Below are 27382 nucleotides of genomic sequence, written 5' to 3'. Positions count from 1 at the left end.
GTGGGGTTTTGTTGGGGTTTGTGGGGATGGGGAGGGGGGTGATGTCTGTCTGGGGGGGGTGGGGGAGGGTTGTGGGGGTGTCCCCCCCCCCCGTGTGTCCAGGAGCTGTGGGGTCACTGGGGCCTGGTGCCAGCTCTGCCGGCCCCATGGGGCTGCCGTGGGCGGGGGGCGCGGGGGGCACGGGGGGCACAGGCGCTTGCTCTCCCCGTGCGCCCCGTGGGCTCAGGGTGCCCCAGGTCCCCAGCGTCACACCCCACGTCCCAGTGTCACCCCCAGGTCCCCATGCCACCCCCATGTCCCCCAGCGTCACCCCACGTCCCAGTGTCACCCCCACGTCCCCATGTACCCCCCACATCCCCATGCCACCCCCACATCCCCCAGCGTCACCCCATGTCCCCATGTCCCCCCCATGTCCCCATGTCACCCCCACGTCCCCCCATGTCCCTCCCCACATCCCCCAGTGTCACCCTGTGTCCCCACGTCCCCCCCATGTCCCCAATGTCACTCCCCATGTCCCACCCCTTGTCCCCACGTCCCCCCATGTCCCCCAGTGTCACCCCATGTCCCCAGTGTCACCCCCGTGTCCCACCCGTGCCTTCCGACCCCGGGGGTGTTTCCCTGGGGTGCCCCGCTTTGGCCCGGGGGGGCCCCACGGGGCGCTCCCCCCATGCCGGGGGGTGGGGGCTGATCCTGCCCCCCCACGAGGCAGGGGCAGCAGCACGCGGGGCCCCCAGCCCCACGGGGCGGGCAGGGCCGAGCCGTGCTGAACCATGCCGGGCTGCGCTGTGCCGAGCCGTGCCGAGCCGTGCCGAGCCATCCTGCACGGTGCTGTGCTGTGCCGTGCCGGACCATGCTGAGCTGAGCAGTGCTGAACCATGGTGAACCATGCCGAACCGTGCTGAACTGTGCCAAACAGTTCTGAATCATCCTGAACCGTGCTAAACTGTTCTGAACCACGCTGAACTATGCTGAACCGTGCTGAGCCATCCTGCACGGTGCTGTGCCGTGCTGGACCGCGCTGTGCTGAGCGGTGCTGAATGGCGGTGAACCATGCTGAACCATGCCGAACCATGCTAAACAGTTCTGAACCGTGCTAAACTGTTCTGAACCATGCTGAACTGTGCCGAACCGTGCCAAACCGTGCCGAGTCATCCTGCATGGTACTGTGCCGTGGTGGACCGTGCTGTGCTGAGCGGTGCTGAACTGTGGTGAACCGTGCCGAACCATGCTAAACAGTTCTGAACTGTGCCGAACCATGCCGAAACGTGCAAAACTGTTCTGAACCATGCTAAACTGTTTTGAATCGTTTTAACCATGCTGAACTGTGCCGAACTGTGCCGAACCGTGCCAAACTGTGCTAAACAGTTCTGAACCATGCTGAACCGTGCTAAACTGTTCTGAATTTTTCTGAACCATGCCGAACCACGTTAAACTGTGCCAAACTGTCCTGAACCGTGCCGAACCATGCTGGACCGTGCTAAACTGTTCTGAATTGTTCTGAACCGTGCTGAACTGTGCCAAACCATGCCGAACCATGCTAAACTGTTCTGAATCGTCCTGAATGGTGCTGAACAGTGCTGAACTGTGCTGTACCGTGCTAAACAGCTCTGAACCGCGCTGAACCATGCCGAATCATGCCAAACCGTGCTAAACTCTTCTGAACTGTGCCGAACCGTGTTAAACAGTTCTGAATCGTTCCGAACTGTGCTGAACTGTGCCGAACCGTGCTGAACCATGCCGAACCGTGCTAAACTGTTCTGAATCGCTCTGAACCGTGCTGAACCGTGCCAAACCACGCCGAACTGTGCTAAATTCTTCTGAACTGTGCTAAACTGTTCTGAATCGCTCTGAACCGTGCCGAACTGTGCTGAACCGTGCTAAACGGTTCTGAATCGCTCTGAACCGTGCTAAACGGTTCTGAATCGCTCTGAACCGTGCCGAACCGTGCTAAACGGTTCTGAATCGCTCTGAACCGTGCCGAACCGTGCCGAACCCTGCTAAACGGTTCTGAATCGCTCTGAACCGTGCCGAACCGTGCCGAACCCTGCTAAACGGTTCTGAATCGCTCTGAGCCGCGCCGTGCCGAACCGAACCGTGCCGACCCACGCTGAACGCTCCTGCCCCGCGCCGCCCCGTGCCGAGCCGCCCCGCGCCGCGCCGCGCCCTTCGTCCCTCCCGCACCCTCCCTCCGCCTCCCCCCGCCCCTCCCTCCCCCCCCGCCCCTCCCTCCCCCCCCGCCCCTCCCTCCCCCCGCCCCTCCCTCCCCCCCCGTCCCCCCCCCCCAACCGCCCCTCCCCCCGCCCAGCCCCCGCCGCTCCCCGCCCCCCGCCCCCTCCCGGTGCCCCCGCCCCTCCCCGGTCCTCCCCGCCCCCCCGGCTCCCCCCGCCCCCCCCCGCCGCCGTTCGTCCACCCCCCCCCGCCCCCCCCCCCCCCCGCCCCCGGCCCGTCCCCAGCGCGGAGCGCGGCCCCGGCGGAGCATGGCGGGTGCGGGGGCCCCGGGGGGGCCGGCGCCGCCCTGGTACCACCGGGACCTGAGCCGGGCCGCCGCCGAGGAGCTGCTGGCCCGGGCCGGGCGCGACGGCAGCTTCCTGGTGCGGGACAGCGAGAGCGTGGCGGGGGCGTACGCGCTGTGTGTGCTGTGAGTGCGGGGGGGGCGGGCACGGGGGGGGGGGGACGGGACCCGGGGGGGAACGGGGGGAACGGGCACCGGGGGGGCGATGGGACCCGGGGGGGAACGGGGGGAACGGGCACCGGGGGGGCGATGGGACCCGGGGGGGGGAACGGGACCCGGGGGGCACCGGGGGGAACGGGCACCGGGGGGGCGATGGGACCCGGGGGGGAACGGGCACCGGGGGGGGAACGGGCACCGGGGGGGGAACGGGCACCGGAGGGGGAACGGGAGTCGGGGGGGGAACGGGAGTCGGGGGGCACCGGGGGGAACGGGCACCGGGGGGGCGATGGGACCCGGGGGGGAACGGGAGTCGGGGGGGGGAACGGGAGTCGGGGGGGGAACGGGAGTCGGGGGGCACCGGGGGGAACGGGCACCGGGGGGGCGATGGGACCCGGGGGGGAACGGGAGTCGGGGGGGGGAACGGGAGTCGGGGGGGGAACGGGAGTCGGGGGGCACCGGGGGGAACGGGCACCGAGGGGGGAACGGGACCCGGGAGCCGGGGGGGTGACGGGCACCGGGGGGGGATCGGGAGTAACGGGGCACGGGGGGGCGACGGGCACCGGGGGCCGAATGGGACCCGGGGGGCACCGGGGGGAACGGGACCCCGAGGGGGAAGGGGCACCGGGGGGGGCAACGGGAATCAGGGGGGGACCGGGACCCGGACCCAGGGGGGTGATCGGGAGACGGGGGGGGGCGACGGGCACCGAGGGGGGGATGGGGCACCGAGGGGAACAAGACCCGGGGGGCGAACGGGAGTCGGGGGGGGGTAATGGGACCCGAGAGCCGGGGGGGTGATGGGCACCGGGGGGGGGGAATGGGGCACCGGGGGAAACGAGGCACGGGGGGGCGATGGGACCCGGGGGTGGAACGGGACCCGGGGGGGCGATGGGACCCAGGGGGGTAATGAGACCCGGGGAGGGGGGGTAAACGGGACCGGGACCAGGATCTGGACCTGGGAGGGTGATCGGGCACCAGGGGGGCAAACGGGACCCGGGGGGGCAAAAGGGACCGGGACCGGGACTGGGGGGTGATCGGGACCCTGGGGGGGTGAACAGGCAGTGGGGGGAGAACGGGACCCGGGGGGGGAAATGGGACCCGGGGGGGTAATGAGACCCGGAGGGGAGAACGGGACTGGGATTGGGATCTGGACCTGGGGGGGTGATCGGGGCACGGGGGGGAGACTGGGACCTGGGGGGGCAACGAGACCCAGGGGGGAGAATGGGACCGGGACCAAGACCAGGACCCCGGGGGGGTGATCGGGACCCGGGGAGGTGGTCGGCCCCAGAGGGGGGCAACGGCACCGTGGGGTGCCAGGGGGTCACTGGGAACGGGGGCGGGGTTACTGGCACCCGGGGGCTCACTGAGAATCTGGGGGGGCCACACAGGTGGGTTACTGGCACCTGGGGGTACGGGGGGGGAGATGGCACCGGGGGGGCACCGGGGCACCAGTGGGGCCATGGGCACTGGGGGGGGGAACGGCACCAGGGATTACTGGGGGGGCACCGAGTACTTGGGGGGGTCATCGGTACCTGGGGGGGCACCGGGCACGGGGGCAGGAAATGGTGCTGGGGGTGCAGCATGGGGGCGCTGGGGGGGTCACTGGCACCCAGTGGGACAGTGGGCATGGGGGGGGCACGAGGTGTGGGGGCTGCTGGTGTTGTGGGGGGAACGGGCACCGGGGGGGGGAACGGGCACCGTTTGGGGCTGGGGGTGATGGGCATGGGGGGGGCTGGCACCCACTGCTGTGGTTGGGGTCCGGCAGAGCAGGGGGGGGGGCACTGGCACTGGGGGGGGAGGCGCCTGCAGCGGGGACTGGGGGGGTCCCAGGGGGCTGCTGGGGGTCCTGGGGATGGGGACGGGGCTGTGCTGCCCCATGGCTGTGGGTCTGGGGGTCCTCGGATTTGGGGGTGGGTGGCAGAGCAGGTCCCAGCCTGGGCAGTGTGTGTGGGGGGGTTACTTCCCTGCACCCCTTGTCCCCCCCCCTTTTGCCCCCTCCCATCTGGGTCTCTCTGTGCCTTTTGGGGCGGCTGCGCCCCCCGGACACCCCTGGTTGGGATCAGATGGGCACCGGACGGTTTCCAAACCCAGCACCCTGGGGTCCCTTTGGGGTCTTGGGGGGGGGGGTCTCCCCCAGCCCCTTCTCGCCTGGGGTGGGGAGCAGCCGAACTGCAGCGCGGGGAAACTGAGGCAGGGCCACGCGTGGGGACAGCTGGGACAGGCCTACCCGGCTTGGGGCAGTGCCACGGGGGCCGCCAGGCCGGCCACCCCGTGTCACCCCACGGGGCCACCCCGTGTCACCCCAGGGGGCCACCAGGGTGCGGGGACGCCAGCGTGGGGGCCCTGCGGCATCGTCCCCTTCCCCGGGCTGCGGGGACGTTGCGCCACCCGTGACGGGCGCACAGAGCTCGGTGGCCCCGGGCGAGCGCCGTGCCCGGGGGTCCCTTTGGTGGCCACGGCACGTCCCCGCGGTGCCACCACCCTGCCCGGTGGCCTCGGGGCAGCAGCCCGGGGGTCCCCGCGTGGTGGAACCGGGCCAGGCCGTCCCCAAACCCTCGGCACAGCCCGGGGCTGTGGCGGCACGGCCGCGCGGGGCGGCTCCGCGCGCACCGGGGTGCTCGGGGCCGGGCACCTTGATGTGGTTTTGGGGCAGGCGGCGCCGCGTGGCGGCGAGGGCACCTTGAAAGGAGCCTGTGGGCGACGGCCGCCGCTCGCTCCTTAGGGCAAACGAGGGAGAACCAGCGGGGCCGGCGTGAGGCCGCCGCCAGCCCTGTCCCGGGGCCGTGCCGGGTGCCGGGGGGGGCGCACCTCGTGGTGCCACGGCACGCGTCCCCTCCCCGGGGCCTGCCCGAGCTCGGCTCCTGGCCACGTGGCCACCACGAAGCCGGGTGGCGCGCGGGGTGCTGCGTCCCGGTGGGACGGGCCTCGCTGCCCCCGCTTCCCGGGCTCCTGGCGCGGGGGGAACCGGGGGCTCGTTCTGCCCCCTCGCCCTGCCCTCGGTGGGGCTGCGGCGTCCCCCCGGGGCTGGCGGTGTGTCCCCCCCCCCCCCCCGTGCCTTGGCCTGGCCACGCTCAGGCAGGAGCCGTGTGCCTTCTGTCCTCGCCGTGCTGCCGGCCCCCTGCCCACGGACACCCCCCCCATCCCCACGCTCCTCCATCCTGGCAGTGGCCCCCACGCGGGCCAGGCTCCTCCAGTCCGAGCCCCCAGCCCAGGGGGGGGCTCCGGGCCTCCCCCCCTGGCTGCTTGGCCCCAGCCGGCCGGATCGGCGCGGGGGAGAGCGGCCGGGGGCCTAAAAATAGCCGCGGGGGCAGGAGGAGGAAGGGGAACCGCGCCGGGATCCCGGCAGCGCCGGCTTCCTTTAACCCTCCCGCCGGCACCGGCCGCCGCGGCCCTGCCCGTGCCGGGTGCCGCGGGAGCTGGCGGTGCCGGTGCTGGGGACGGTGGCCGGGTGCTGGCGGGACGGGCGCCGGCACTCGGGGTCCCCGTGGGGGTCCCCCCGGGGCGGTGGGGCCAGGCTGGAGCCCCGTCTCCGGTGACTGATGGCGAGTAATGCACCGGGGACCCTCGGAGCGGGGACCCCCCCCCCCGGGGGTGCGACCTCTCCCTTGGGTGCTGGGGGCTGCGAAGGGGTGAGCGCGGCTCGGGGAGGGGTTGGGGGGGCTGCAGCAGGGTGTCGGGGGGGGCCCAGCGTCCGGCCGCGCGCCCACATAAAGGCCCTTTGTGCGGCTCCCCGGCCGCCAGGATTAGTCACAGAAATAGCCACGAGCGGGGCTGAGCCGCGGGACGGGGCCTGCCCTGCAGCCCCCCCGGGACCCCCCCCGCCGACCCCTGTGAGGGGGCTGCCCTACACCTCCCTGTGCCCCCCCCCCACCCCCAGCTGGGGCTCCTGGTGTGGAGACCCTGAGCTTGGGGCTCCCCACGGAGACCCCTTGTGACCCCCCAGCTGGGGCTCTCTGTGTGCCCCCCCCCGGGATTTCCTGCGTGGAGCCCCCTGACCCCAGCTTGGGGTTCCCCGTGTGCCCCCCCACACCCCCCCAGCTGGGGTCCCCCCCTTTGTAGCCGCCCAGGATCCCTCAGCTGGGGCTCCCCATATGCCCCCCCCTTGCCCCCCCAGCAGGGTTTCCCATTCAGATACCCCCCGCCACCCCCAATCTGGGGGGGTTCCCCGTGTCCCAGCCAGGGCTCCCCATGGCCGTGTCAGTGCGGGGGGTGGATAGAGGTGTGGGGGGGCTGGTTTGGGACCATCGGCTCCTGCGGCCCCCCCAGCACTGCGACACCTTGGCGCCGTTCCTGCCTCCGGCGGTGGAATAACCCCGGGGAGGGCCTTGTGTTGGGGGGGGGGGGCACAGCCAGGTTGTGCCCATGGCATGGGGCAGGAATGGGGGGGTACTTTTACTATGGGGGGGTGCTTGCGCCGTGGCACTGGAGGGGCATCAAGGGGGATGGGGGGCGCCTCGGGGGCACCCTGCTGCCCTGTGGCCCCAAATTCCCCTAACTCTGCCCCCGGGACGCCCGGGATGTCCCCCTCGGGTGGCACGGGGACGGTGCCGCGGGGACAGATCCTGCCCCGGTGGCCCCCCCCCCCCCCCCCCAGCCCTGTGGCCGAGCTGTGTCCCGCTGACAGGTGGCCCTGGCGCGGTGACAGCCGCGCGGTGACCTCTGCGCGTCCCGTGGCCGGGGGCCAGCCCGGGAGCCACCGTCCCGGCCACCGGCACCTGGGGACGGCCACGAACGGCAGCCCCGGGGGGGGGTCCTGGCCGTGCCGGGGTCCTGGCACGTGGGTCACCCCCCCCCCCCCACCTTGTCCCACTGCAGCCCGTGGGCCTCGGCCGGCCCGTCCCTCCCCGTCCCCGCAGGGTTTATTTTGGTGCCGCGTTTCGGTGCCAGCTGTATTTTTAGATTTCCTTCCGGGAGCGTGGGGCGAGGCGGTGGCGTCCGCCCCCGTGGCCCCGTGGCACGGAGCGACCGTGACGGCCGCCTTGGGGGGCCACGCGGAGCTGGGGTCTGCGTGCCCCGGCGGCGGGGGGGGAGTGTCACCCCCCGCAGCACCGCAGCCGAGCGTCCCGGGTGGGCAGCACCCGGGCGGGCAGGGGATGGCGGGCGCGGGGTCCCGCTCCCCGCGGCGCCGGCACCCCGTCTCTCATCGCCGCCCGTCACCCCCTGCCCCGGGATCGCGTCCCCGGTTCCTGCGCGCTTCCAGGGGAAAACAGATTGCTTCCTGGCCGCCCGCTGCCAGCGGCTCCCTGCCCGCTTCGGGACGCGTGCGGCCGCGCTGCGTGGCGTGGGGCATCGCCCGGGGGGACGAGGGGAGGGCCAGACGCACGTCCCCCCTTGGGGCGAGCTCTGGGGGAGGGCAGGAGCCCCCCCCGTGAGCCGGGCTGAGGCCGGGCAGCTCGTTGCATGAGGCGGTGGTGGTGCTGGAGCCGAGCGAGTGCATCCAGCTCTGTGTTTGGGGCCCCCTGTGGGTGCTGGTGATGGCACGGGGTGCCCGCAGGATGGGGTCTCCTGCTCCCCCCGGCTTTGGGGACCCCGCAAGCGGCCGGCCCCCGCGGGTGTCCCCCGCCTGACGCCTGCTCCTCGCCTGCCCGCAGGTTCCAGAAGCACGTCCACACGTACCGCATCCTGCCCGACGAGGAGGACTTCCTGGCCGTGCAGGTGGGCGGCGCGGCCACCCCGGGGGACACGCGGGGACACCCCACCGGGGGGGGGCTGGCCATCGCCAAGGGGTCTGGGGGCGCTCGGCGGAGCGGGGACCCCGGTGTGCTCCAGCTCTTTGTGGCTGGAGGCTCCCTGCCCCGCGGGGTGGGTGCAGGGCTCGTCCCTGCGCCACGAGCGAGCGGCCCTGCGGCACGGCCGGGCGCCTCCGCGGTGCTGCTCTTGGCCGGCCCGCGCCGCCGCGTATTTTTAGAGCAACAGAAGCCCCTTTGTGCCGTGCGGGCAGACAGGAAAGAGCCGCCCCCGGCAGGGAGGAGGCAGCGGGATGGCTGCCGGCCGGGCGCCGGCTGCGTGCTCCCCGTGCTGTGCCAGCCGGCCCGGCCAGCGTCCCCGTCCCCGCCTCGCCGCGCGCCCCGGGCACCCCGAAAGCGGGCGGTGACGGCGGCCGTGTCCCCGCAGACGTCGCAGGGCGTGCAGGTGAGGCGCTTCAAGACGCTGAGCGAGCTGATCGCCCTGTACCTGCAGCCCAACCAGGGGCTGGTCTGCACCCTGCTCTTCCCCGTCGAGAGGGAGAAGGAGAAGGAGAGCGCGGAGGACAGGGACTACTCGGGTACGCAGGGCGTCCCCTCTCCCCGCCGGGGGTCCCTGTGCCCGCCGGTGCCGTGACGCCCACCCCGCTCCCTTGCAGATGGCGAGGACGAGAAGCCCCCGCTGCCCCCGCGCTCCGGCTCCAGCAGCTTCTCGAGTTCCTCCGTGGGGCTCAGCCCCGGCAGCCCGGGGCCGGTGGTGCCCGAGGCGGCGGCGGAGAGGTGAGGAGCCGTGTCCCCCTGTCCCCGCGTCCCCACGGCATCGCCGTGCCCGTCCCCATCCCGTCCCTCACCCGGCTCCTTCCGCAGCACCAACGGCCTCACCAGCATCTCCCACGAGTACCTGAAGGGCAGCTACACGCTGGACCTGGAGGCCGTCAAGGCGGGGGCCAGCAGCCTGCCCCACCTCAACAAGACCCTCGTCACCTCCTGCAAGCGGCTGCACAGGTGAGCGCCGTGTGCTGGGGACGGACGGACGGACGGACGGACGTTGTGCCGCCCGCTGACGCCCGCCCTCTCCCCGCAGCGAGGTGGACAAGGTGCTGGCGGGGCTGGAGATCCTCTCCAAGGTGTTCGACCAGCAGAGCTCCCCCATGGTCTCCAAAATCCTCCAGCAGGTGAGGGGGCGAGGGCATGGGGACGCGGCGGTGACGTCCCCTGGCCGTGGTGGCTCTCCAGGCTCCCCTGGGGCAGGCTGAGGTGCCCCTGGTGCCCGCAGCGCCGCGCACTTGGGTGGCAGGGAGATGCCCTCCCCGTCCCGCCCATCCCGGGGGGCTGGGGTGGTGGGTGCCGGGGTCTGGGAGCGGGGCTGGGGGGGCCCCATCCTGCCCCACTCGGGGCCGTGACGCCCCGGGGGCTTCCAGACGGCGACGCAGAGCGGGGAGCAGGAGCTGGAGAGCCTGGTGCTGAAGCTGTCCGTGCTGAAGGATTTCCTCTCCAGCATCGAGAAGAAGGTGAGCGCCGGGGCGGGCGGCCGTGCCGCGGGGCCGGGCGGGGGCTGGGAGCTGACGGCCACGCTCGGCTCTCCCCCAGGCGCTCAAAGTTCTGCAGGAGATGAGCTCGGCCACCCCGGCTCCGCCGGCGCAGCCCCTCTCCCGCAAAGCCAAGAGCATCCCCGTGCAGACCTTCGAGGTGAGTCCCGGGAGCGCGGTACCCGGGGGGACGTCCCCGGCCCCCTCCCCGGGCTGGCAGCTGCAGCGCCCCGTGCCCGCCCGCAGGTGAAGCTGGACGTCACCCTGGGGGACCTGACCAAGATCGGCAAGTCGCAGAAGTACACGCTGAGCGTGGACGTGGAGGGCGGCAAGCTGGTGGTGCTGAAGAAGCAGAAGGACTCGCAGGAGGACTGGAACACCTTCACCCACGACAAGAGTGAGCGGGGCCCGCGGGCACGGCTGCACCCAGCTCTCCTGGGCGGCACTGCATGGTGGCGGTTGGGGGGGGTCCTCGGCACCCCGCAGTGGTCCGAGCCCCCCCAGGAGCTCGGCACCTCTCTGATTCCCCCCTGCCCCCCAAGTCCGGCAGCTGATCAAGTCGCAGCGGGTGCAGAACAAGCTGGGCATCGTCTTCGAGAAGGAGAAGGACAAGACGCAGCGCAAGGACTTCATCTTCGTCAGCGCCCGGGTGCGTGGTATTCAGAGGGGGTGGGCACGGGGTGGGGGGGGCATCGCTGGTCCCTGCGGGGCTGGGGGCTGCTCGCCGCAGCGTGGGGTGCAGGGGGGCTCACCGCCCGCCCCCCCAGAAGCGGGAGGCTTTCTGCCAGCTGCTGCAGCTGATGAAGAACAAGCACTCGCACCAGGACGAGCCCGACATGATCTCCATCTTCATCGGCACCTGGAACATGGGTGAGCGGGGCCACGGCTCCCGTGCTGGGGGGGCTGCAAGGGCTGAGCGCGGGCAGCCCCCCCTGACTGTGCCCCCCCACCCCCCCGCAGGCAGCGTTCCCCCGCCCAAGAGCATCACCTCCTGGTTCACCTCCAAGGGGCTGGGCAAGACGCTGGACGAGGTGACGGTCAGCATCCCCCACGACATCTACGTCTTCGGCACGCAGGAGAACTCCATGGGGGACAAGGAGTGGGTGGATTTCCTCCGCGCCGTGCTCAAGGACTTCACGGAGATCGAGTACCGCCCGGTAGGAGCCCCGGGCCCCTCCGGGGAGCTGGGGATATCCTGGCTCTGCCGGCACCGGGTGCTTCGGGGCGGGCGTGCGCAGTGCCGGGGCGCTCGGAGCTGTCGCGGTCCCCGGCGCCGCGGCCGTCCGCTGCCACCGCTCGTCTGCCGCGTGGCAGGAGCTCGCCTTTGGGTGCAGGAGGCGGTGGAGGGAGCTGCTGGCAGCGTGCGCACCCCTTGCACGGGTGCTGCCGGGGGTGGTTGTGTTGGTGCCCGGCGCACGCTGCGGTCACGGCTCGGGGACGGGGCCCCTCCCCGCGGGGTCCTCACGGCCCGCGGCCCCCAGGTGGCCATGCAGTCCCTGTGGAACATCAAGGTCGTGGTGCTGGTGAAGCCGGAGCACGAGAACCGCATCAGCCACGTCAGCACCTCCAGCGTCAAGACGGGGATCGCCAACACGCTGGGTAGGCGGCGGGGCGTGCGCCTGGGTGTGCGCCCGTGTGTTGCACGGCGCACGTGCGCGTTGCTGCTCGGGGCACGTGTGCCTTGCACGGGGTGGGGGGGGGCTCCAGGGGTGCCTGGTTGCACAGGGAGGGCTCTGGGCGCACGTGTGTTGCACAGGGCGTGCTCTGGGCACACGTGTGTTGCACAGGGAGGGCTCTGGGCACACGTGTGTTGCATGAGGCAGGGTTTTGGTGTGCGTGCCTTGCACAAGGTGGGGCCCAGGTGCGTGGACATCACCCGGGGAGCGCTCTGGGCACACGTGTGTTGCACAGGGAGGGCTCTGGGCACATGTGCATTGCACAAGGAGGGCTTTGGGCACTTGCTCTCGGTGCAGCGCAGCCTGTGCTGACCATCTCAGTGGGGTCTGCGCCATCACCAGAGCCCGGGGGCACCTCCCCGCCACCACAGGCAGCCCCAGCGCCCTGCCCCGGCCTGATCCTGCCCCCGTCCCTCCGTCCCCGCAGGCAACAAGGGCGCCGTGGGCGTCTCCTTCATGTTCAACGGCACCTCCTTCGGCTTCGTCAACTGCCACCTCACCTCGGGCAACGAGAAGACGGCGAGGCGAGTGAGGTGTCCCCGTGTGGGGACAGAGCAGAGAGGGTCCGGCACGTGGCTGGGGGGGGGGGGGGTTGCGTTGTTCCCTGGGGGGGGCGTGCAGGCTCTTGCACGCTTGTGATGTCTGTGCGGTGCCCGCTGCCCGGCAGGAGGAACCAGAACTACCTGGACATCCTGCGGCTGCTCTCGCTGGGGGACAAGCAGCTGAGCTCCTTCGACATCTCCCTGCGCTTCACCCACCTCTTCTGGTTCGGGGACCTCAACTACCGCCTGGACATGGACATCCAGGTGCCGGGGGGCGCGGGGTGCCCGCTGGGCCGGGGGCTGCCCGTGTGCCCCCCCGGTGCCAGCCCCCCCTGCCCTGCCCCGCAGGAGATCCTCAACTACATCAGCCGCAAGGAGTTCGAGCCGCTGCTCAAGGTGGATCAGCTCAACCTGGAGAAGGAGAAGCACAAGGTCTTCCTGCGATTCGGTGAGGGCGTGGGGCCGGGGCAGGGGGGTCACTGGGTGCTGGGGGGGGGCGGCTCCAGGCCCCCCCTGACCCCCTCTTCCCCTATGGCAGGCGAGGAGGAGATCACCTTCCCCCCCACGTACCGCTACGAGCGCGGCTCGCGGGACACCTACGTGTGGCACAAGCAGAAGCCCACGGGGGTAGGTGCTGGGGGAGGGTGGGGGCCCTCGAGGCGGGTTCTGCCTACCCCCTCCCCTTACCCCCCCCCCCCCCCCCCAAAAAAAAAAACCCATCCGGTGCCCGTCCAGGTCCGCACCAACGTCCCGTCCTGGTGCGACCGCATCCTCTGGAAGTCCTACCCCGAGACCCACGTCAACTGCAACGCCTACGGTGAGGGAGGGCAGGGGACAGGCGCTGGGGACCGGCCACCCCCCCCTCACCGTGGGGACAGGCCACCCCCCGTGGGGACAGGCCACCCGAGCTGTCCCCTCGTGCCGCAGGGTGCACAGACGACATCATGACCAGCGACCACTCGCCCGTCTTCGGCTCCTTCGAGGTGGGGGTGACGTCCCAGTTCGTCTCCAAGAAAGGTGCGGGCGCCCCTACACCCTGCCCCCCCCCGTCCCCGTGGGGTGCCCCCGTTCCGTGCCCCGGGTGCCTGCGGGTGGCCTGTCCCCAACCCCTGCAGGGACAAGGGGACGCCCCCGGCCCGGCCCCCGGGGGTCCCCACGGCTCCCCTCTCCCCGCAGGGCTCTCCAAGTCCTCGGACCAGGCGTACATCGAGTTCGAGAGCATCGAGGCCATCGTGAAGACGGCCAGCCGCACCAAGTTCTTCATCGAGTTTTACTCCACCTGCCTGGAGGGTGAGCGCCGGGGTGGGGGGGGTCCCGGGGCTGGGGGTCCCTGGGGACCTGCTGGGACCGTGCCACCCCCCCCCTTTTTTGCAGAGTTCAAGAAGAGCTTCGAGAACGACAGCCAGAGCAGCGACAACATCAACTTCCTCAAGGTGCAGTGGTCGTCCCGGCAGCTGCCCACGGTGAGGGTCCCCGCTGGGGCACGGGGCCGAGGTCAGGCTCACGGGGGTCCCCTCCGTGCCCCCCACCAGCCCCCCCGTCCCCTCGCCCGCAGCTGAAGCCCATCCTCTCCGAGATCGAGTACCTGCAGGACCAGCACCTGCTGCTCACCGTCAAGTCCCTCGATGGCTACGAGTCCTACGGTGCGTGGCCCCCCGCGGGGAGCCGACGGCGGGCTGCGCCCCTCGGGGACGTGACACCCCCGTCCTGACACCCACCCCCCACCTCCAGGCGAGTGCGTGATCGCGCTCAAGTCCATGATCGGCAGCACGGCGCAGCAGTTCCTCACCTACCTGGCGCACCGCGGCGAGGAGACGGGCAACATCCGCGGCTCCATGAAGGTGCGCGTGCCCGCCGAGCGCATGGGCACCCGTGAGCGGCTTTACGGTGAGCACAGGGGGTGCGTGTGGGGGTTTGAGGGGTGGGGGGGGGGGCGGGGGTGGCCCCCACTGAGCCCCCCATCTTCCCCGTCCCCTGGCAGAGTGGATCAGCATTGACAAGGACGAGACGGCCGCCGGCAAGGGGAAGGCGCCGCTGGGCGCCAGAGCCACCCAGGATTACGCCAAGTAAGGGGGGGCTTGGAGACCACCCTGGGGGGGTCTGGGGGGGGGGGGACGGCGAGCATCTCCCCCGCCGTGGCCATGCAGGCAGGGCCAGGCGATGCTCAGAGCGTCCCTGCGGGATGGCGCACGATGCCCCGACGCCTCTCGCCCCCCAGGTCTGCGGGGAGGAAACCCGCGGGGGCAGAGCCGCCCGCAGCCCCCCCGGCAAAGCCCCCCGAGGAGCCCGAGAAGGGCAGCGCCCCGCTGGCCGCCCGCCCCCCCGCCCCGCACCGCGGCACCTCCCGGGACGAGGCTGCGCCGAGCCGGTGAGCACGGGCACTTGGGGTAGGGGTAGGGGGGTCAGGGTTAGGGTTGGTGTTGGGGGGCACGCTGCAGCCCCCCGCGGCCCCCCCCGCTCACCCCCGTACCCGCAGGTCCAAGCCGGAGCCAGCGGCGGAGCCGTCGGGGGGGCCGCTGAAGAACAGCTTCAACAACCCCGCGTACTACGTGCTGGAGGGGGTCCCCCACCAGCTGCTGGCGCCCGAGACCCCCGGCAAGCCCCCCGTCCCCAAGGGCAAGGCGGCGGCCCCCGAGCGCCGCCGGCACCCCTCGGCCGGGCCCCCCCCGCCGTGCCGCGGCGAGGAGAGCTCCTCGGACGAGGACCCCGGCCCCGTGGCTCTGCCCCCCCCCGATTTCCCCCCCCCGCCGCTGCCCCGGGAGCTGGAGGTGGCCGAGAACCCCTTCTACGCCAGCGCCAAGGAGCTGCTGGGGGCTGCGTCCTCCGAGCCCCCCCCGCCCAAGCTGCACCCCCGGCCCCCCTGCCCACCGGGGCCGGATTCGGGCTGGAGGCGCCCGGGGGAGCCGCGGTGCCCGGGGGGGTGCGGGACGACCGCTCGTGCTCCGTGCTGCAGATGGCCAAGACGCTGAGCGAGGTGGACTACGGCAGGGGCCGGGAGGTGCCGGCGCGGGGGGCCCCCCCCAGCTGCTCGGCAAGGGGCGGCTGGAGCTGCCCCCCCGCTGCCTGCACCCCGACTACGGCCGCCCCCTCGCCTTCCCCCCCCACTGCATCCGGGAGAGCATCGAGGAGGACCTGGCCGAGGAGGTGAGTGCTGGGGGGGGGGCACAGCGTGGGGACCCCCGGTTGCTTTGGGGGGGGGGTGGTTGGTGACTGCTGCCAGCCCCCCTCCGCCCCTGTCCCCAGGGTGCTTGGAGGGCGGATGTGGGGTCGGGGGGGGGGGGCTGTAATAGGGAGGGTGGCGTGGGGGTGGTGTGACGGGGGCCGGGGGGGCTGGGGACACAAAATACAGCTGGGGAGGGTGGGGGGGGCTCCATCCTGGCTCAGCCCCGCAGCCCTGGGGCTCCCCAAGCACCCCTGCCCTGGGGGTCCCTGTACCCCCCCTGCCCGGGATGGAGTGGGAAAGGGATGGGGACGGGGGCTTTGGGGTGGGGGCTTTGGGGGGATGGGGGCTTTGGGGGATGGGGCTTTGGGGGATGGGGGCTTTGGGGGATGGGGCTTTGGGGGTGGGGGCTTTGGGGGGACGGGGGCTTTGGGGGATGGGGGTTTTGGGGGATGGGGCTTTGGGGGATGGGGGCTTTGGGGGTGGGGGCTTTGGGGGGATGGGGTTTGGGGGGACGGGGGTTTTGGGGATGGGGGTTGAGGGGTGGGGGCTTTGGGGGATGGGGGCTTCGGGGGTTGGGGGCTTCGGGGGGTTGGGGGCTTTGGGGGGACGGGGGTTTTGGGGGATGGGGGTTTTGGGGGATGGTAGTATGGGAGGATGGGGTTTGGGGGGACCGGGGTTTTGGGGATGGGGCTTTGGGGGACGGGGGCTTTGGGGATGGGGGTTTTGGGGACAGGGGTTCGGGGGTGGGGGCTTTGGGGATGGAGTCGCGGGGATGGGGCCTTTGGGGAATGGGGTCTTGGGCAGGGGGTTCTTGGGGATGGGGGGTTTCAGGGATGGGGTTTCAGGGACAGGGTTTCGGGGATGGGGATGGGATTCGGGGCACGACAGAGGAGCACGGCCACCCACCGGTACCGGTGAGGGACCCTGGCACGGGGCACTCGGTCCCTGCTGGCGCTGGTGCGGGTGCACGCCCGGTGCGGCGGTTGCACGCCCGGTGCCGTGGTTGCACGCCCGGTGCCGCGGGTGCACGCCCGGTGCCACGGGTGCCGTTGCAGGCGCTGTGCCAGGCGGGCCGCGGCGCGGGCGCCGGCGAGTCCAGCGTGGGCGAGTGGCTGCGGGCCATCGGGCTGGAGCGGTACGAGGAGGGGCTGGTGCACAACGGCTGGGACGACCTCGAGTTCCTCAGGTGAGGGCGGGCACCGGCCCCGAGCCCCCCACCCCATGGCGGGGGTGGGACCCACCCGGGGGGGGGGCTGCGGGGCGCCGGGTGCCTGACGCCTGTCTTGTCCCCCCCCCGGCCCCGCTTTGGCAGCGATATCACGGAGGAGGACCTGGAGGAGGCTGGTGTCCTCGACCCCGGCCACAAGCGCGTCCTCCTGGAGAGCCTGCAGCTCAGGAAGTAGCCGCCGGCCGTGCCCACCGTGACCCCCCCGTGGCCGTGGCCGTGTGTCCCCCCGTCACCAGCAGCCACCCCTGGCCATGGGAGCGTGCCCCCCCCCCCCGTCCCCCCCAGGTGCTGGGGTGACACCGGGGGGTAGGGGAGGGGGGGGGGGGGGGGACAGGGGCAAAGCAGAGGGGCGAGGGGCGGCGGGTCCTGGTCAGACAATTTCATGGGGGGGGGCCCTAAGTTGGGGCCCCCCAGCGTTTTAAGTTATTTCTTATTTATTGGGAGAAGGGACAAGCGCGCATCCGGGGGTGGTTGTGCCGTCAGGGGGGGGAATTAGGGTGAGTCCTGGGGGTGTCTGGTGAGGGCTGGGTGCCCCCTGCTCCCAGCACAGCCCCTTGCAGGCAGGGAGGAGGAGGAGGAGGAGGAGGAGGAAGAGGAGGAGGAGGAGGAAGAGGAGGAGGAGGAGGAGGAAGAGGTCCTGTTACAGCCCAGCACCTGCAGGGCTGGTACCCAAGTGCCTTCTGATGCCATGGGGTGGGATGGGGATGGGGACGGGGCACCCACCCACTGTGTGCATCCATGGGATGGAGAGGCTCCCCCGGGTGTCCCCCCCAGTCCTGGGTGTCCCCCCCAACCCCGGGCATCCCAGGGGGGCCCCGGCGCAGCGCCGGCCCCCTGCCTTCGCCCATCCCCACCTCGCCACCCCCCGTGCCTCCGCGGTGTCCCCGCTCCCTTCGGTACTCCCGGCTCTGTCCCCTCCGTGGTGGCACCGGGGGGGGGGGGGCTGCCAGCCGGCCCCTCACCAAGTGCCCTTCCCGGCTCAGCCCCCCCTGAGCCCCCCAGGACCCCGAGCTGGGACCCGGGGCCGTGCCTTGCCCTGTAAGGGGTGAACCCCAGGGCTCCGCCAGCCACAAGTGCCAGGGTTCGGGGGGTGGGGGGGGGGGCACGAAACCACCCCCAGGGTCCTGCACCCCCCCTGCTGCCCCCCCGCTCCGGCCGAGATGAAGGATGCGCCGGGCCCCCCCCGTTCGTTAGCCAGCGGGGCGTTTGGTGTGAACCTAACCCTACTAAACCGTGCCACCGTGTCGTGCTCCGTGTTTCTTTCCCTGTTTTCTTTTCTCCCCACCCCCCCCCCTTATTTTTTTTTTAAATCACGAGCTATTTTTTTAACGTTTAATTTAATGGCCACCCAGAACTCGCCCTGCTCCGCCGGGTTCCCGGAGGAGAGGCGGCGAAGGGCGAGGATGAGGAGCTGCCCCCCGCCGCCCCCCCGCGTGGCCCCTGCCTGTACCCCCCCAATAAATGGCCTCGTGTGCTCCGATTCGTCTCCTGGTGTGGGACCCCCCCGTCCTTCGTCCCCTCTGCCCCCCCCAGAGCCCCGGCCCAGTTGTCCCGTGCTGGGCTACTGGTCCCAGTGCAGCACGGCCCCTTTGTACTGGTCCCAGTATGGTGCAGGATCCCCCAGGCTGCTTGGTACTGGTCCCAGTGGGGTCCAGGACCTGGTCCCATGTGCCCCATCCTGGGGGGGGGGCAGGGACACCACTGCCGCTGACCCTTTTGGAAGGGTCCCAGCCCTGTGCCCCCCACCCGGGGGGGTGCACGACCTCTGTCCCCCTGGTTCCCCACCACTGCTGGGGGGGGGCTGAGGGGGGGCTGCACGTCCCGGTCCCTGCAGCTGCCTGGGGGCTTTTGATGGGGAAAATCTCAATGTCCTCCCCCGCAAGGGTTTGGGGCGGCCCTGCGGTGGCAGGGAGCCTGTGGCTTCTTCAATAAATTAAGTTTTATTTGGATTAGTATAATTTGCAAATGGGTTCAATAAATTACAGAACAGTTAAAAAAAAAAAAAAGGGGGGAAAAAAAAAACAACCGACCAAAACCAACCCCAAAACCTCATCCAGCAGCCGGAGAGGTCCCCGGGGGAGCCACCGCGGGAGGGGGACGGGCACCGGGGCTGCCCGCGGGGGGGGGGCGAGGGCAGGGGGTGGCCGGGACCCCCCCATCCCGGTGCCACCCGGTGCCACGCGCCCCCCCTGCGCTGGAGAAGCTACACGGACACGCACACACACACACACACGTACGCGCGCCCACGCCGGCCTGGGGGGGCCCCGAGGGGTGCCCTGGCCCCGGGGGGGGGGGTGGGGGGGCACCTCGGTGGGTGCCAGCCCTGTCACGGCGGGACGGGGACTGGGGGTGCTGCCGGTGGCTCGGCCCCGTTCGCGGCGTTCCCAGCTCCTCGCCGAAGCCCCCCCGGTTCTGCTTTCTGCCCCCTCCCCAAATCCCGTCGCGCCCCGGGTGGGCGAGGGGGGGGGGGGGGTCTCTGCCCCCAGCCCCAGAAAGCAGAGGGGGGGGCAGCTCCGTGTCCATGGGCTGGGCGGCCCCAGCATCGCCTCCGCGGCGGGGGGGGTGCGGTGCTTCCAGCGGCCCCCCCCAAATGTTCGGTGCCGCTCCGAGCCCCTTTGCTGCTCCCCCCGGCCTCTGGAATCCCGACCCCTAAAGTGCTTCCTCGCCCCAAGGATGCCGAGATGCCCACGCGTAGCGGGGAGAAATGGGGGGGGGGGGGAGATGGGGGGGCACCAGCGTCCGCAGCACGGTGGGAGCCCCCCCAAAACGTGCAGGAGCGATGGGCACGCCACGGGCACCCCGTCCGGGCTGGGGGCGGCTGCAGCCCCCCCCCCCAAGGCTTGTCCCGGGGCTGCTGACCCCGCTGCGCTCACCCCTTGCTCCTGCAGCATCCGCGGTGCCGGCGGCACCCCGGGCACGGGGTGCGTGGATGTGTGTCCCCCCCCCGCGGCTCCGTGCCCCCACAGGGCAGGCACCGAGCACGGAGCATCCCAGGGAGCCGGGGCAGGGGGCCGGGGCTGTGCAGGGATGGGGACGTGGAGGGGGGGGGACCTGTCCTGTCCCCAGCCAGCAGCAGTTTGCGGGGCATCACCGCGGGGTCCCCGGGGGGGGCTGGGGGGGGGGGGGGCAGAAGCTGGGTGGGCGCGGGGGGGCGGGGGTCGGATCAGAAGAGGTTTGTCTTGAGGGCGTTGGGCTTCCTGTGGAAGGAGGAGAGGACGCCGGAGAAAGGTCCGGGCATGGCTTCGGCCGGCTGCCACGCTTTGAGCAGCTCGGCCGTGTTGGCGGCGCCGCTGCTGGTGCTGACGCCCGGCCACAGGGGCGCCTTCAGGGGCTGCGGGGGGTGCCCGGGCCCCAGGGGCTGCCCCGCGCCCGGGCTGGGGCTCAGGCTGCCCCCGGGGCTGCCCAGGCTGCCGCCGGCGGGCAGCGAGGCCGTGCTGTCGGGCGTCGGGCTGCAGTTCGACTCCTTGGACTCGTCGTCCTCCGAGGACGAGCGCGGCTCCGGCTTCTTGCTGGCGGCGGCGCTGGCGCTGCTGCTGCTGCTGCCGCCCGCGCCCTTGGCGTTGGCCGCGCGCTCCTGCTTGCGGAACTTGGCCCGGCGGTTCTGGAACCAGACCTGGGGGCAGGGGGGGGGACGGGGGTGAGATAGAGATGGGGGTGGGGTGGGGATGGAGAGGGGATTGGGATGGGATGAGAAGAGGACGGGGATGAGATGGAGATGGAGATGGGATGGGAATGGGAAAGGACGGGGATGGAGATAGATGGGGATGAGATAGAGATGGGAGTGGGGTGGGGATGGAGAGGGGATTGGGATGGGATTTGATGGGGATGAGATATAGATGGAAATGGGATGAGGATGGGGATGGAAAAGAATGGGGATTGGGATGGGGATGAGATATAGGTGGAGATGGGATGGGATGGGGGTGAGAAACAACAGGGATGGAGATGGAGATCGGGATGGGGATGGGGATGGGGATGGGGATGGGGATGGGGATGGGGATGGGGATGGGGATGGACAGGACAGGACGGGGTGGGACACACCAAGGAAAGCAGGTCAGGCGCTATCCCGGGGCTTGGTGAGCCCAAACCAGGACCGCGCTGGGGATGTGCACCCTGGGACGCCCCCCGCTAGGAGCCCAGCATTGACCCCAGATACATGGCGGGGGTGGGGGGGTGGCTGCAGGCGGGCGATGGAAGCGGAGTGTGCGAGGGCAGCGAGTGACGTGCCCGGCTGTGGGGGCACCAAGCAGGGGCTGCGGGGGGCTGCACAGGGGCTGCCCTCCCCCTGCATGCATCCAGCTCGGGGCGGGATCACCCAGACAGACCCAGCGCCACCGTTCCTGTAGGTTCAGGGCGTGCTGGAGACCCCACATCGCAAACAGCTCTGCGGGAGTCTCGCCCCTGCTGCCGCTCGCGGCCCCGCTGCCTGCACAGCCCCAACCGCAGCCGAAATGTTTTCCACAACGCCCCCGCTCCTGGCTCCGGGATGGCACCAGGGTGCAATATTTCAAAGTTTAAAATGATTATTTAATGAATTAAATAGCTAAATAAAATTTTAAATTAATTTTTTTTTAAAGCCCCGGGGCTCTGTGTGCTTTCCCCACTCGGCGCTGGCGCCGCAGCCCTGCACCAGCAGCGCCCTGCGGGGACACCCGGACACGCGCAGCCGGGGAGGGTGGCACTGCTGGGGACACGCAGCCTGCACGGCTCCAGGACAGAGCCCCCGGCACATGCTCGCCCCCACCAACACGCCACCGATCAGATAATACAAGGGTAAATAAAAAATTTTTTCCTCTGCCCAACCCAAGCAGAGGAAAATTCCCGACGGCTCCGTCCCTGCACCGGGAGCCAGGACCGGGTGTGCTGCACCCCGAGCGGCGCCGCTTCTGCTCCTCCGCTCCCTGCTCTAGGGATCCCCTCCCGACACCAGGCTCAGCCCCGCAGCCGAGTCCTGTCCTGTCCCCACGGCTAGCTGGGGATGTCACCGTCCCCCTGCATGGAGTTGGGGGCTGGCTGACCCCTGTCCCCTGGTCGCAGCGTCTGTCCCGCTGGCAGGCGGCGCCGCTGCTGCGGGGCCGGGGCTGACCTGGGGAGCTGGGGCTGAGCTGGGTGGGGGGAACGCGCTGTGCCCCCGCCTCAGGCTGCTCCATGGCACCGCGGGGGATGCAGCAGGGCAGAGGGGAGCGGGGTCCTAGAGGACCCTTCACCCCCTTCTTCCCAGTCCCGGTGCCCCCCCGGGTCCCTGCCCTTCGCGCGGGGAAAGCTGAGGTTGCGCCAGACCCTGCCGCAGCCCATGGCCGGGACAGGAACCGCCCCAGCTGCCGGCAGAGCTGTAAAAAGGGATGCTTTCCGCCCAGGAGACCCGCGGGGCTGGGGTCTTCCCACTGCGACAGCCGGGGTGGGGACCGAGGGTCCCCTCCTGCTGTGGGACATCGCCCCGCAGCCCCATCCAGAGGGGCTCGCGCTGACCGCGGGGCGCCCCAGCGCGCAACATGGCCCTCGTCCTCGCACGGACCGATGCTGTCCGACCCCCCTGCTCTAATAAATAAATTGCTGATGGGGAATGGGTGGCGGAACCAGGTCCTGGCCACCTCCCTGCACCCCATCACTGATGGTTTTTGGGGACCGCTCCGCACCACGGTCAGGGAAATGCTCCCGGCTTTGCCAGGGAGACCGGCCCGGGGACGGCGCACGCTCGTGTTCGGCTGCAGTTCCCTGCACTGGGAACCAGCCCCGGGTCCCGGTCTCTTTGTCCAACACCTCCCTAAACCGGGGAGCAAAGCAGCAGGGCCCCAAGCACTGTCCCCAAGCCCCCCGGGGCTCCAACAGGAGCTCCCTCGCTCCGTCCCCGCGGCTCACCTGCACCCGCGCCTCGGTGAGGTCGATCTTGAGGGCCAGCTCCTCGCGCGTGTAGATGTCGGGGTAGTGCGTCTCGGCAAAGACCCTCTCCAGCTCCTTCAGCTGCGAGCTGGTGAACGTGGTCCGGATCCGCCGCTGCTTCCGCTTCTCGTTGATGCCCGACGGGTCCGAGAAGAATTTGTACGGCACTGGGGAGGGAGAGGCGGGCGTGAGCGGGGCGGCACGGCGGGCAGGGCTGGGCGCACCGGGCTGGGCGCACCGGGAGGGGATGCAGCGGGCTGGGTGCACCGGGCAGGACCCGCTGATGAGAAGGCTGCACTGGGCAGGGATGCACCGGGAGGGGATGCACCGGGAGGGGATGCAGCGGGCAGGCTGATCTGAGCTGGGTGCACCAGGAGGGAACGCACCATGCGGGGACCCCGAGGGAAGGCACCCAGTGGGAGTTGTGCACCGGGCTGGGATGCACCGGGTGGGGATGCACCGGGTGGGGATGCACCGGGTGGGGATGCACCGGGCAGGAGGCACCGGGCAGGGGGCACCGGGCAGGACGCACCAAGAAGGAACCCAGCGGGAAGGGACCCAGAGAGGAGAAGGAACAGGGCACAGAAGCAGTGGGCAGGAGGCACCGGGCTGCACCGGGCAGGCTGCACCGGGCTGCACCGAGCAGGACGCACCGGGCGGGAGGCACCGGGTGGGATGCACCGGGCAGGACGCACCGGGATGCACCGGGCAGGACGCACCGGGCAGGAGGCACCGGGCAGGGACCCAGCACAGGCAGAGCGGTCCCGGTGCTCGGGCGCTGCCTCCCCGCGCCCCCCGTTCCCCTTCTTTCGTTGCCGCCGCCGCCGTACTGCGGGGCGCGGGGCTCCGGGCGGCCCGGGCCGGCGGGAGCGGGGCCGGCGGGGAGCGCGGCCGGTGCCGGTGCCGGTGCCCGTGCCTGTGCCGGTGCCGGTGCCGGTGCCGGTCCCGGTGCGGGCGGCGGCAGCGCGGCCGCTTCGTTCGCGGCTCCTCCGCGGGCAGCGCCCCGACGGCGCCAACGAAAGCGGGGCTCGGCGGGGGGGCGCGGCGGCGGGGACCCCCTCCCGGCCCCGCCGCGGGGCCGCCGCCGCTCGGGGCAGCCCGGGGGCGCGGCGGGGGCGCGCGGGGGGCTCGGGGGCGCGGCGGCCCCGACGGCTCGGCGGGGCCCGGCCGTTACCTGCCGAGTAGGGCGAGGGCTGGTGGTCGCGCAGGGCGCCCAGCGCGCAGTTGGCGGAGGCGAGGGGGGGGCAGGCCGGGCTGGCCCCGAAGCCGCCCCGCATGGGGCTGTACTGGAACGTGTTGGCCTGGCTGCAGGAGCTGAAGTCGTAGGCGGACGCCTCCATGGCCGCCACGCAGGAGTCGTACGAGTTGAGGTAGGAGTAGTCCATGGCGAACATGGAGCGGCGAGCGGAGGAGCCGCCCGGCCCCGGCCCCGGCCCGGCCGCCCCGGTTACCTCGGCCGCCTGCCCGCCGGCCCCGGCCCCGCCGCCCCCGGCCGCCGCTCCATGCACGGCCGCGCCCGCCCCGGGCCGCCGCGCCCCGTAATATACCGGCCCGGCGACGGGGAGACAATGGCTGGCGGCGTCGGGGGCTTTTGCATGACAATATCTCCCGGGGACCGCGGGCGCAGCAGGAGCGGGCGGAGCCGCCTCCCCCCGCCGCCCCCCGCCCTTAACCCTTCGTGGGCGCCCGCCCAGCCCGGCCCGGCCCCGAGCCCCGACGGGCGCCCGACGGCCGGGAGCGCCCCCCCCCGGGCCCCCCGGCCCCCTCCCGGAGCCCCCGGCCCGGCCCCGGAGCGGCGCACGTCGGGGCGGCTGCGGGGGCGCGTCCCTGGCCTCGTCCCCGCTCGTGCCCGCGGACCCGGCGGCCTCGCCGTCCCCGGCCCCATCCCTGCCCCCGGCCCCGGCCCCATCATCGCGTCCCTGTCCCCATCTCCGTCCCCATCCCCGCCCTTGTCTCTGTCCCCGTCGCCACGTCCCCATCCCTGCACCCACCGCCGCGTCCCCATCCCCGTCCCCATCCCTGTCCCCGTCCCCGTCCCTGTCCCTGTTCCCATCCCCGTTCCCGTTCCCTCCATCCTCATTCCCCCATCCGCATCCCTGCCCGTGCCGTCTCCACCATCCCAGTCCCCATCCCCACGTCCCCATCACCTGTCCCCCTCCCAGGCCTGTCCCCGTCCGTCCCCATCCCACTGCACCTCCCCGGCCACCCCCGGCCCCCAGCCCTCCACGACCCCACAGCTCTGTCTCTCCCCACGCTGCTCCCTGTCGCACACGCGCACACCCCACAGGGGACCCCAGGACCCCCCCCGTGCCCGGCCCAGCACCACCGGGTCACCCCCACTTGCCCTGGGGGCTGAACCAGCCCTGTGCCCCCCCCCCCCCTCCAGCACAGCCCCTGCACCCCAAAAGCCCCAGGCTGGAGGTGACCCTGGGGGCGGACAGACAGACAGACAGACAGACAGATGGGGCGATGGCTCCCTGCTCGCCAAGCCAGTGACTCACGGCTCTTATGGGGCTCGTGCCCCTCTCCAGCCCCGGCTGTCCTGGGGGGGGGCTGCATTTCTGGACCCTCCCCAGGCCAACTGGCCGAGCAGAGGCCTCTTTGATCTGTTTGCCCTCTGTGAGCTCCATGAATTAAACACCTCGGGCCCCATCCTGCACCCCAGGGTCTCCCCCGACAGCCCGCGCCCATCCCCTGGCTCCAGATTTTGGCCAAGGCAGCTGAGATTGGGGGTGCAGCAGGGGGTGGGGGGGGTTCCTCACCCCCCCCCATCCCATCCACGGGGGCTCTGCCCGTTGTCCCCCCCATTCTGCAACCCGGCTGAATTCCAGCGGTGCCTCATTACCGCCCCGCTGGGCTCCCGTGAATGGCAAAGTCCAAGGTAAAGGCTCTGCCCCTTTTCAGAGGCTCCGGGGGGATTTGGGGGGATTGGGGACATTTTCAAGACAAACACTTTCACTAAAGAGGATTTAAAAGTCTAATTGCACCCGGCCAGGGGCTTTGTGTCCCCCTGCCCAGCTGGAGGGGGGGGGGGGGGGGGGGGCTCACTGCCCTCCCTGCAGGCATCAGTGCCGGTGTAAGGAAAGGCCGGATCCTGACCACTCCTGCAGCACCAGCTCAGCCTGCATGGGCTCAGGACATGGGGCACCAGAGACTGGCCTCTGATGTCCTCGGGGCTGCCTGGGATGTGTCCCACTCCGTGTCCTGCCCTGCGTCCTTCCCCACATCCTGCCCCACGTCCTGCCCCACGTCCTGTACTATGTCCTGTGCCGTGTCCTGCCCTGTGTCCTGTGCCATGTCCTGCGCCATGTCCTGTCCTGTGTCCTGTGCCGTGTCCTGCCCCGTGTCCTGTGCCGTGTCCTGTCCCGTGTCCTGTGCCATGTCCTGTGCCGTGTCCTGCCCCGTGTCCTGTTCCATGTCCTGTCCTGCATCCTTCCCTGAATCCTGCTCCATGTCCTGCCCTGTGCTCCATGCCAAGCCCCGTGCCATGTCCTGCCCCATGTCCTGTTCCGTGTCCTGCCCTGTGTCCTGTGCCATGTCCTGTGCCATGTCCTGTGCCATGTCCTGCATCGTGTCCTGCCCCATGTCCTGTTCCGTGTCCTGCCCTGTGTCTTGTGCCACATCCTGCTCCATGTTCTGTGCCATGTCGTACTCCTTGTCCTGCCCTGTGTCCTGTGCCATGTCCCGTGCCATGTCCTGTCCCATGTCCTCTTCCACGTCCTGCCCTGTGTCCTGTGCCGTGTCCTTCCCTGCATTCCGCCCCATGTCCTGCCCCATGTCCTGCCCCATGTCCTGTCCCACGTCCATCTCCACATCCTGCCCCGTGTCCCACACCATCCCACAGCCAGTGCCCCACCTGTGGCCACGCTCCCCTCCCAGGGGACAGCCCCCACTGGCCCGGATCCCCCTGCCCCACTGGGTCGGGGGTCCCTGGGCCACCCCGGGTCCCGTGGCCGGGCCGGCCGGGGGCTGGTGGCCCAGTCCCCACGGCGAGCCCCCAGCTGCGCTGGCCGAGGCGCAGGCGCCGGACCCGGGCAGGTTGCTAAACAAGTTAATTAGATCAAGGAGATGGAGGCTGGCTGGTGAAAGAGAGCCCCAACTGTCAGGCTGCTGGAGTTGTGAAAAAGTTAATTCAATTAAGTTTTCCCTCTAAACTAATTAGGCAGCAATCTGCCACGCAAGGAGCTGCTGCTATTGCTACCCAGAGCCAGGGGCAGAATGAGGGGGAGGGGAGGAGGAAGATGAGGGGGGGATGAAGGGGGAGAGGAGAAAGTGGACAAAGGGGGGCTGGGCGGGCTGGGGCAGCGCCGGGGGTGCCCCCACCTTGCCATGGTCCTGGTGAGCCCAGAGCTTGGGCCTGGCCATGGGAGCTGGGGGGGACGTGGGTGACCTGATGCTGGTGCAGGGAGAATCGGTGCTGGCAGCAGGGGCTGCCCCGGGGGGGTGACGTCCCCAGTGCCATGCGATGGCTGAGCACCCCCACCCCGACACACGTGGCAAGGCACAGGGTGGGCTGGGCACCTCGGAGAGGCCAGGTCGGCTGCAGGGTCCAGCCTGGCCCGGGAAGGTGGGCGGGGGGGTCCCGCAGCACGGATGGGGGCTCCCCGTGCCCCCAGCCTGGCCGGGCTCTGTGGGATGCGCGGCACCAGAGTGCCGTGCCCGTTCTCCCCGCTGTCAGCACGAGGGAACTGGGGACCTTGTGTAACAGGAGGCAGTGCAGGGCCTCACGGGGTCTCCTGCAGCGCTCGAGCACCAGCTTTGCCCACGCCGTTCACCAGGGCGCAGCCCGTGCTCCGGGAAGCATCGCACTGCAACACCCAGCACGGCCTCCCCGGCCCTCCCGGCCCCCACTGCTCCCTCGGTGCCAGCCCCGGCTGCACTGCGGTGGGGCCGCAGTAACACCGGGGCTGCACCGGGAGCTCAGCGCGGCGCTGGGTGCAGGAGCTGGGGCTGCTGCAGGGTGGGCAGCGGGGAGGAGACCTCGCGCCGCGCCCTCGCCCTCGCCGGCAGCGGTG

At 71.3% G+C, this 27382-nt stretch overlaps 2 protein-coding genes across 2 annotated transcripts; one reads left to right on the top strand and one right to left on the bottom strand.

The window, feature by feature from the left end:
* The first annotated feature begins 2449 nt into the window (after positions 1-2449).
* On the top strand, positions 2450-17970 carry INPPL1 (inositol polyphosphate phosphatase like 1). The gene is given in 30 exon segments (XM_083824068.1): positions 2450-2638; positions 8260-8323; positions 8783-8933; positions 9012-9132; positions 9220-9357; positions 9437-9527; positions 9774-9863; positions 9943-10041; positions 10128-10278; positions 10424-10530; positions 10649-10751; positions 10842-11038; positions 11363-11480; positions 11985-12081; positions 12225-12363; positions 12448-12547; positions 12638-12726; positions 12835-12916; positions 13027-13116; positions 13276-13389; positions 13474-13562; positions 13655-13742; positions 13831-13986; positions 14081-14165; positions 14318-14467; positions 14576-14958; positions 14961-15089; positions 15092-15243; positions 16318-16448; positions 16575-17970. Coding segments are annotated over 30 exon segments (3756 nt in total). The 5' UTR covers positions 2450-2477; the 3' UTR covers positions 16666-17970.
* Positions 17971-18164: 194 nt separating this feature from the next.
* PHOX2A (paired like homeobox 2A) lies at positions 18165-23859 on the bottom strand. Its single transcript, XM_083824778.1, has 3 exons — positions 23542-23859; positions 22347-22534; positions 18165-20103 (listed from the first exon to the last, which is right to left on the bottom strand). The coding sequence occupies exons 1-3, from the start codon at positions 23759-23761 to the stop codon at positions 19654-19656; spliced, it is 858 nt and encodes a 285-aa protein (XP_083680904.1). The 5' UTR covers positions 23762-23859; the 3' UTR covers positions 18165-19653.
* Positions 23860-27382: the final 3523 nt, after the last annotated feature.

Source organism: Anser anser (genome assembly GCF_964211835.1).
Source record: "Anser anser genome assembly, chromosome: 1".
Lineage (NCBI taxonomy): Eukaryota > Metazoa > Chordata > Aves > Anseriformes > Anatidae > Anser > Anser anser.
Note: the sequence above shows the minus strand (reverse complement) of the source record. Positions and strands in the feature narration are given on the sequence as shown.

What these genes read in the sequence shown, in the direction of transcription:
- PHOX2A (XM_083824778.1), bottom strand. Translation starts at nt 23,761, where the DNA reads ATGTTCGCCATGGACTACTCCTACCTCAACTCGTACGACTCCTGCGTG. An exon ending in GCCCTCGCCCTACTCGGCAG is followed by an intron (nt 22,535 to 23,541) that starts GTAACGGCCGGG and finishes CTCCCTCCCCAG; the next exon opens with TGCCGTACAAATTCTTCTCG. An exon ending in TCACCGAGGCGCGGGTGCAG is followed by an intron (nt 20,104 to 22,346) that starts GTGAGCCGCGGG and finishes CCCTGCCCCCAG; the next exon opens with GTCTGGTTCCAGAACCGCCG.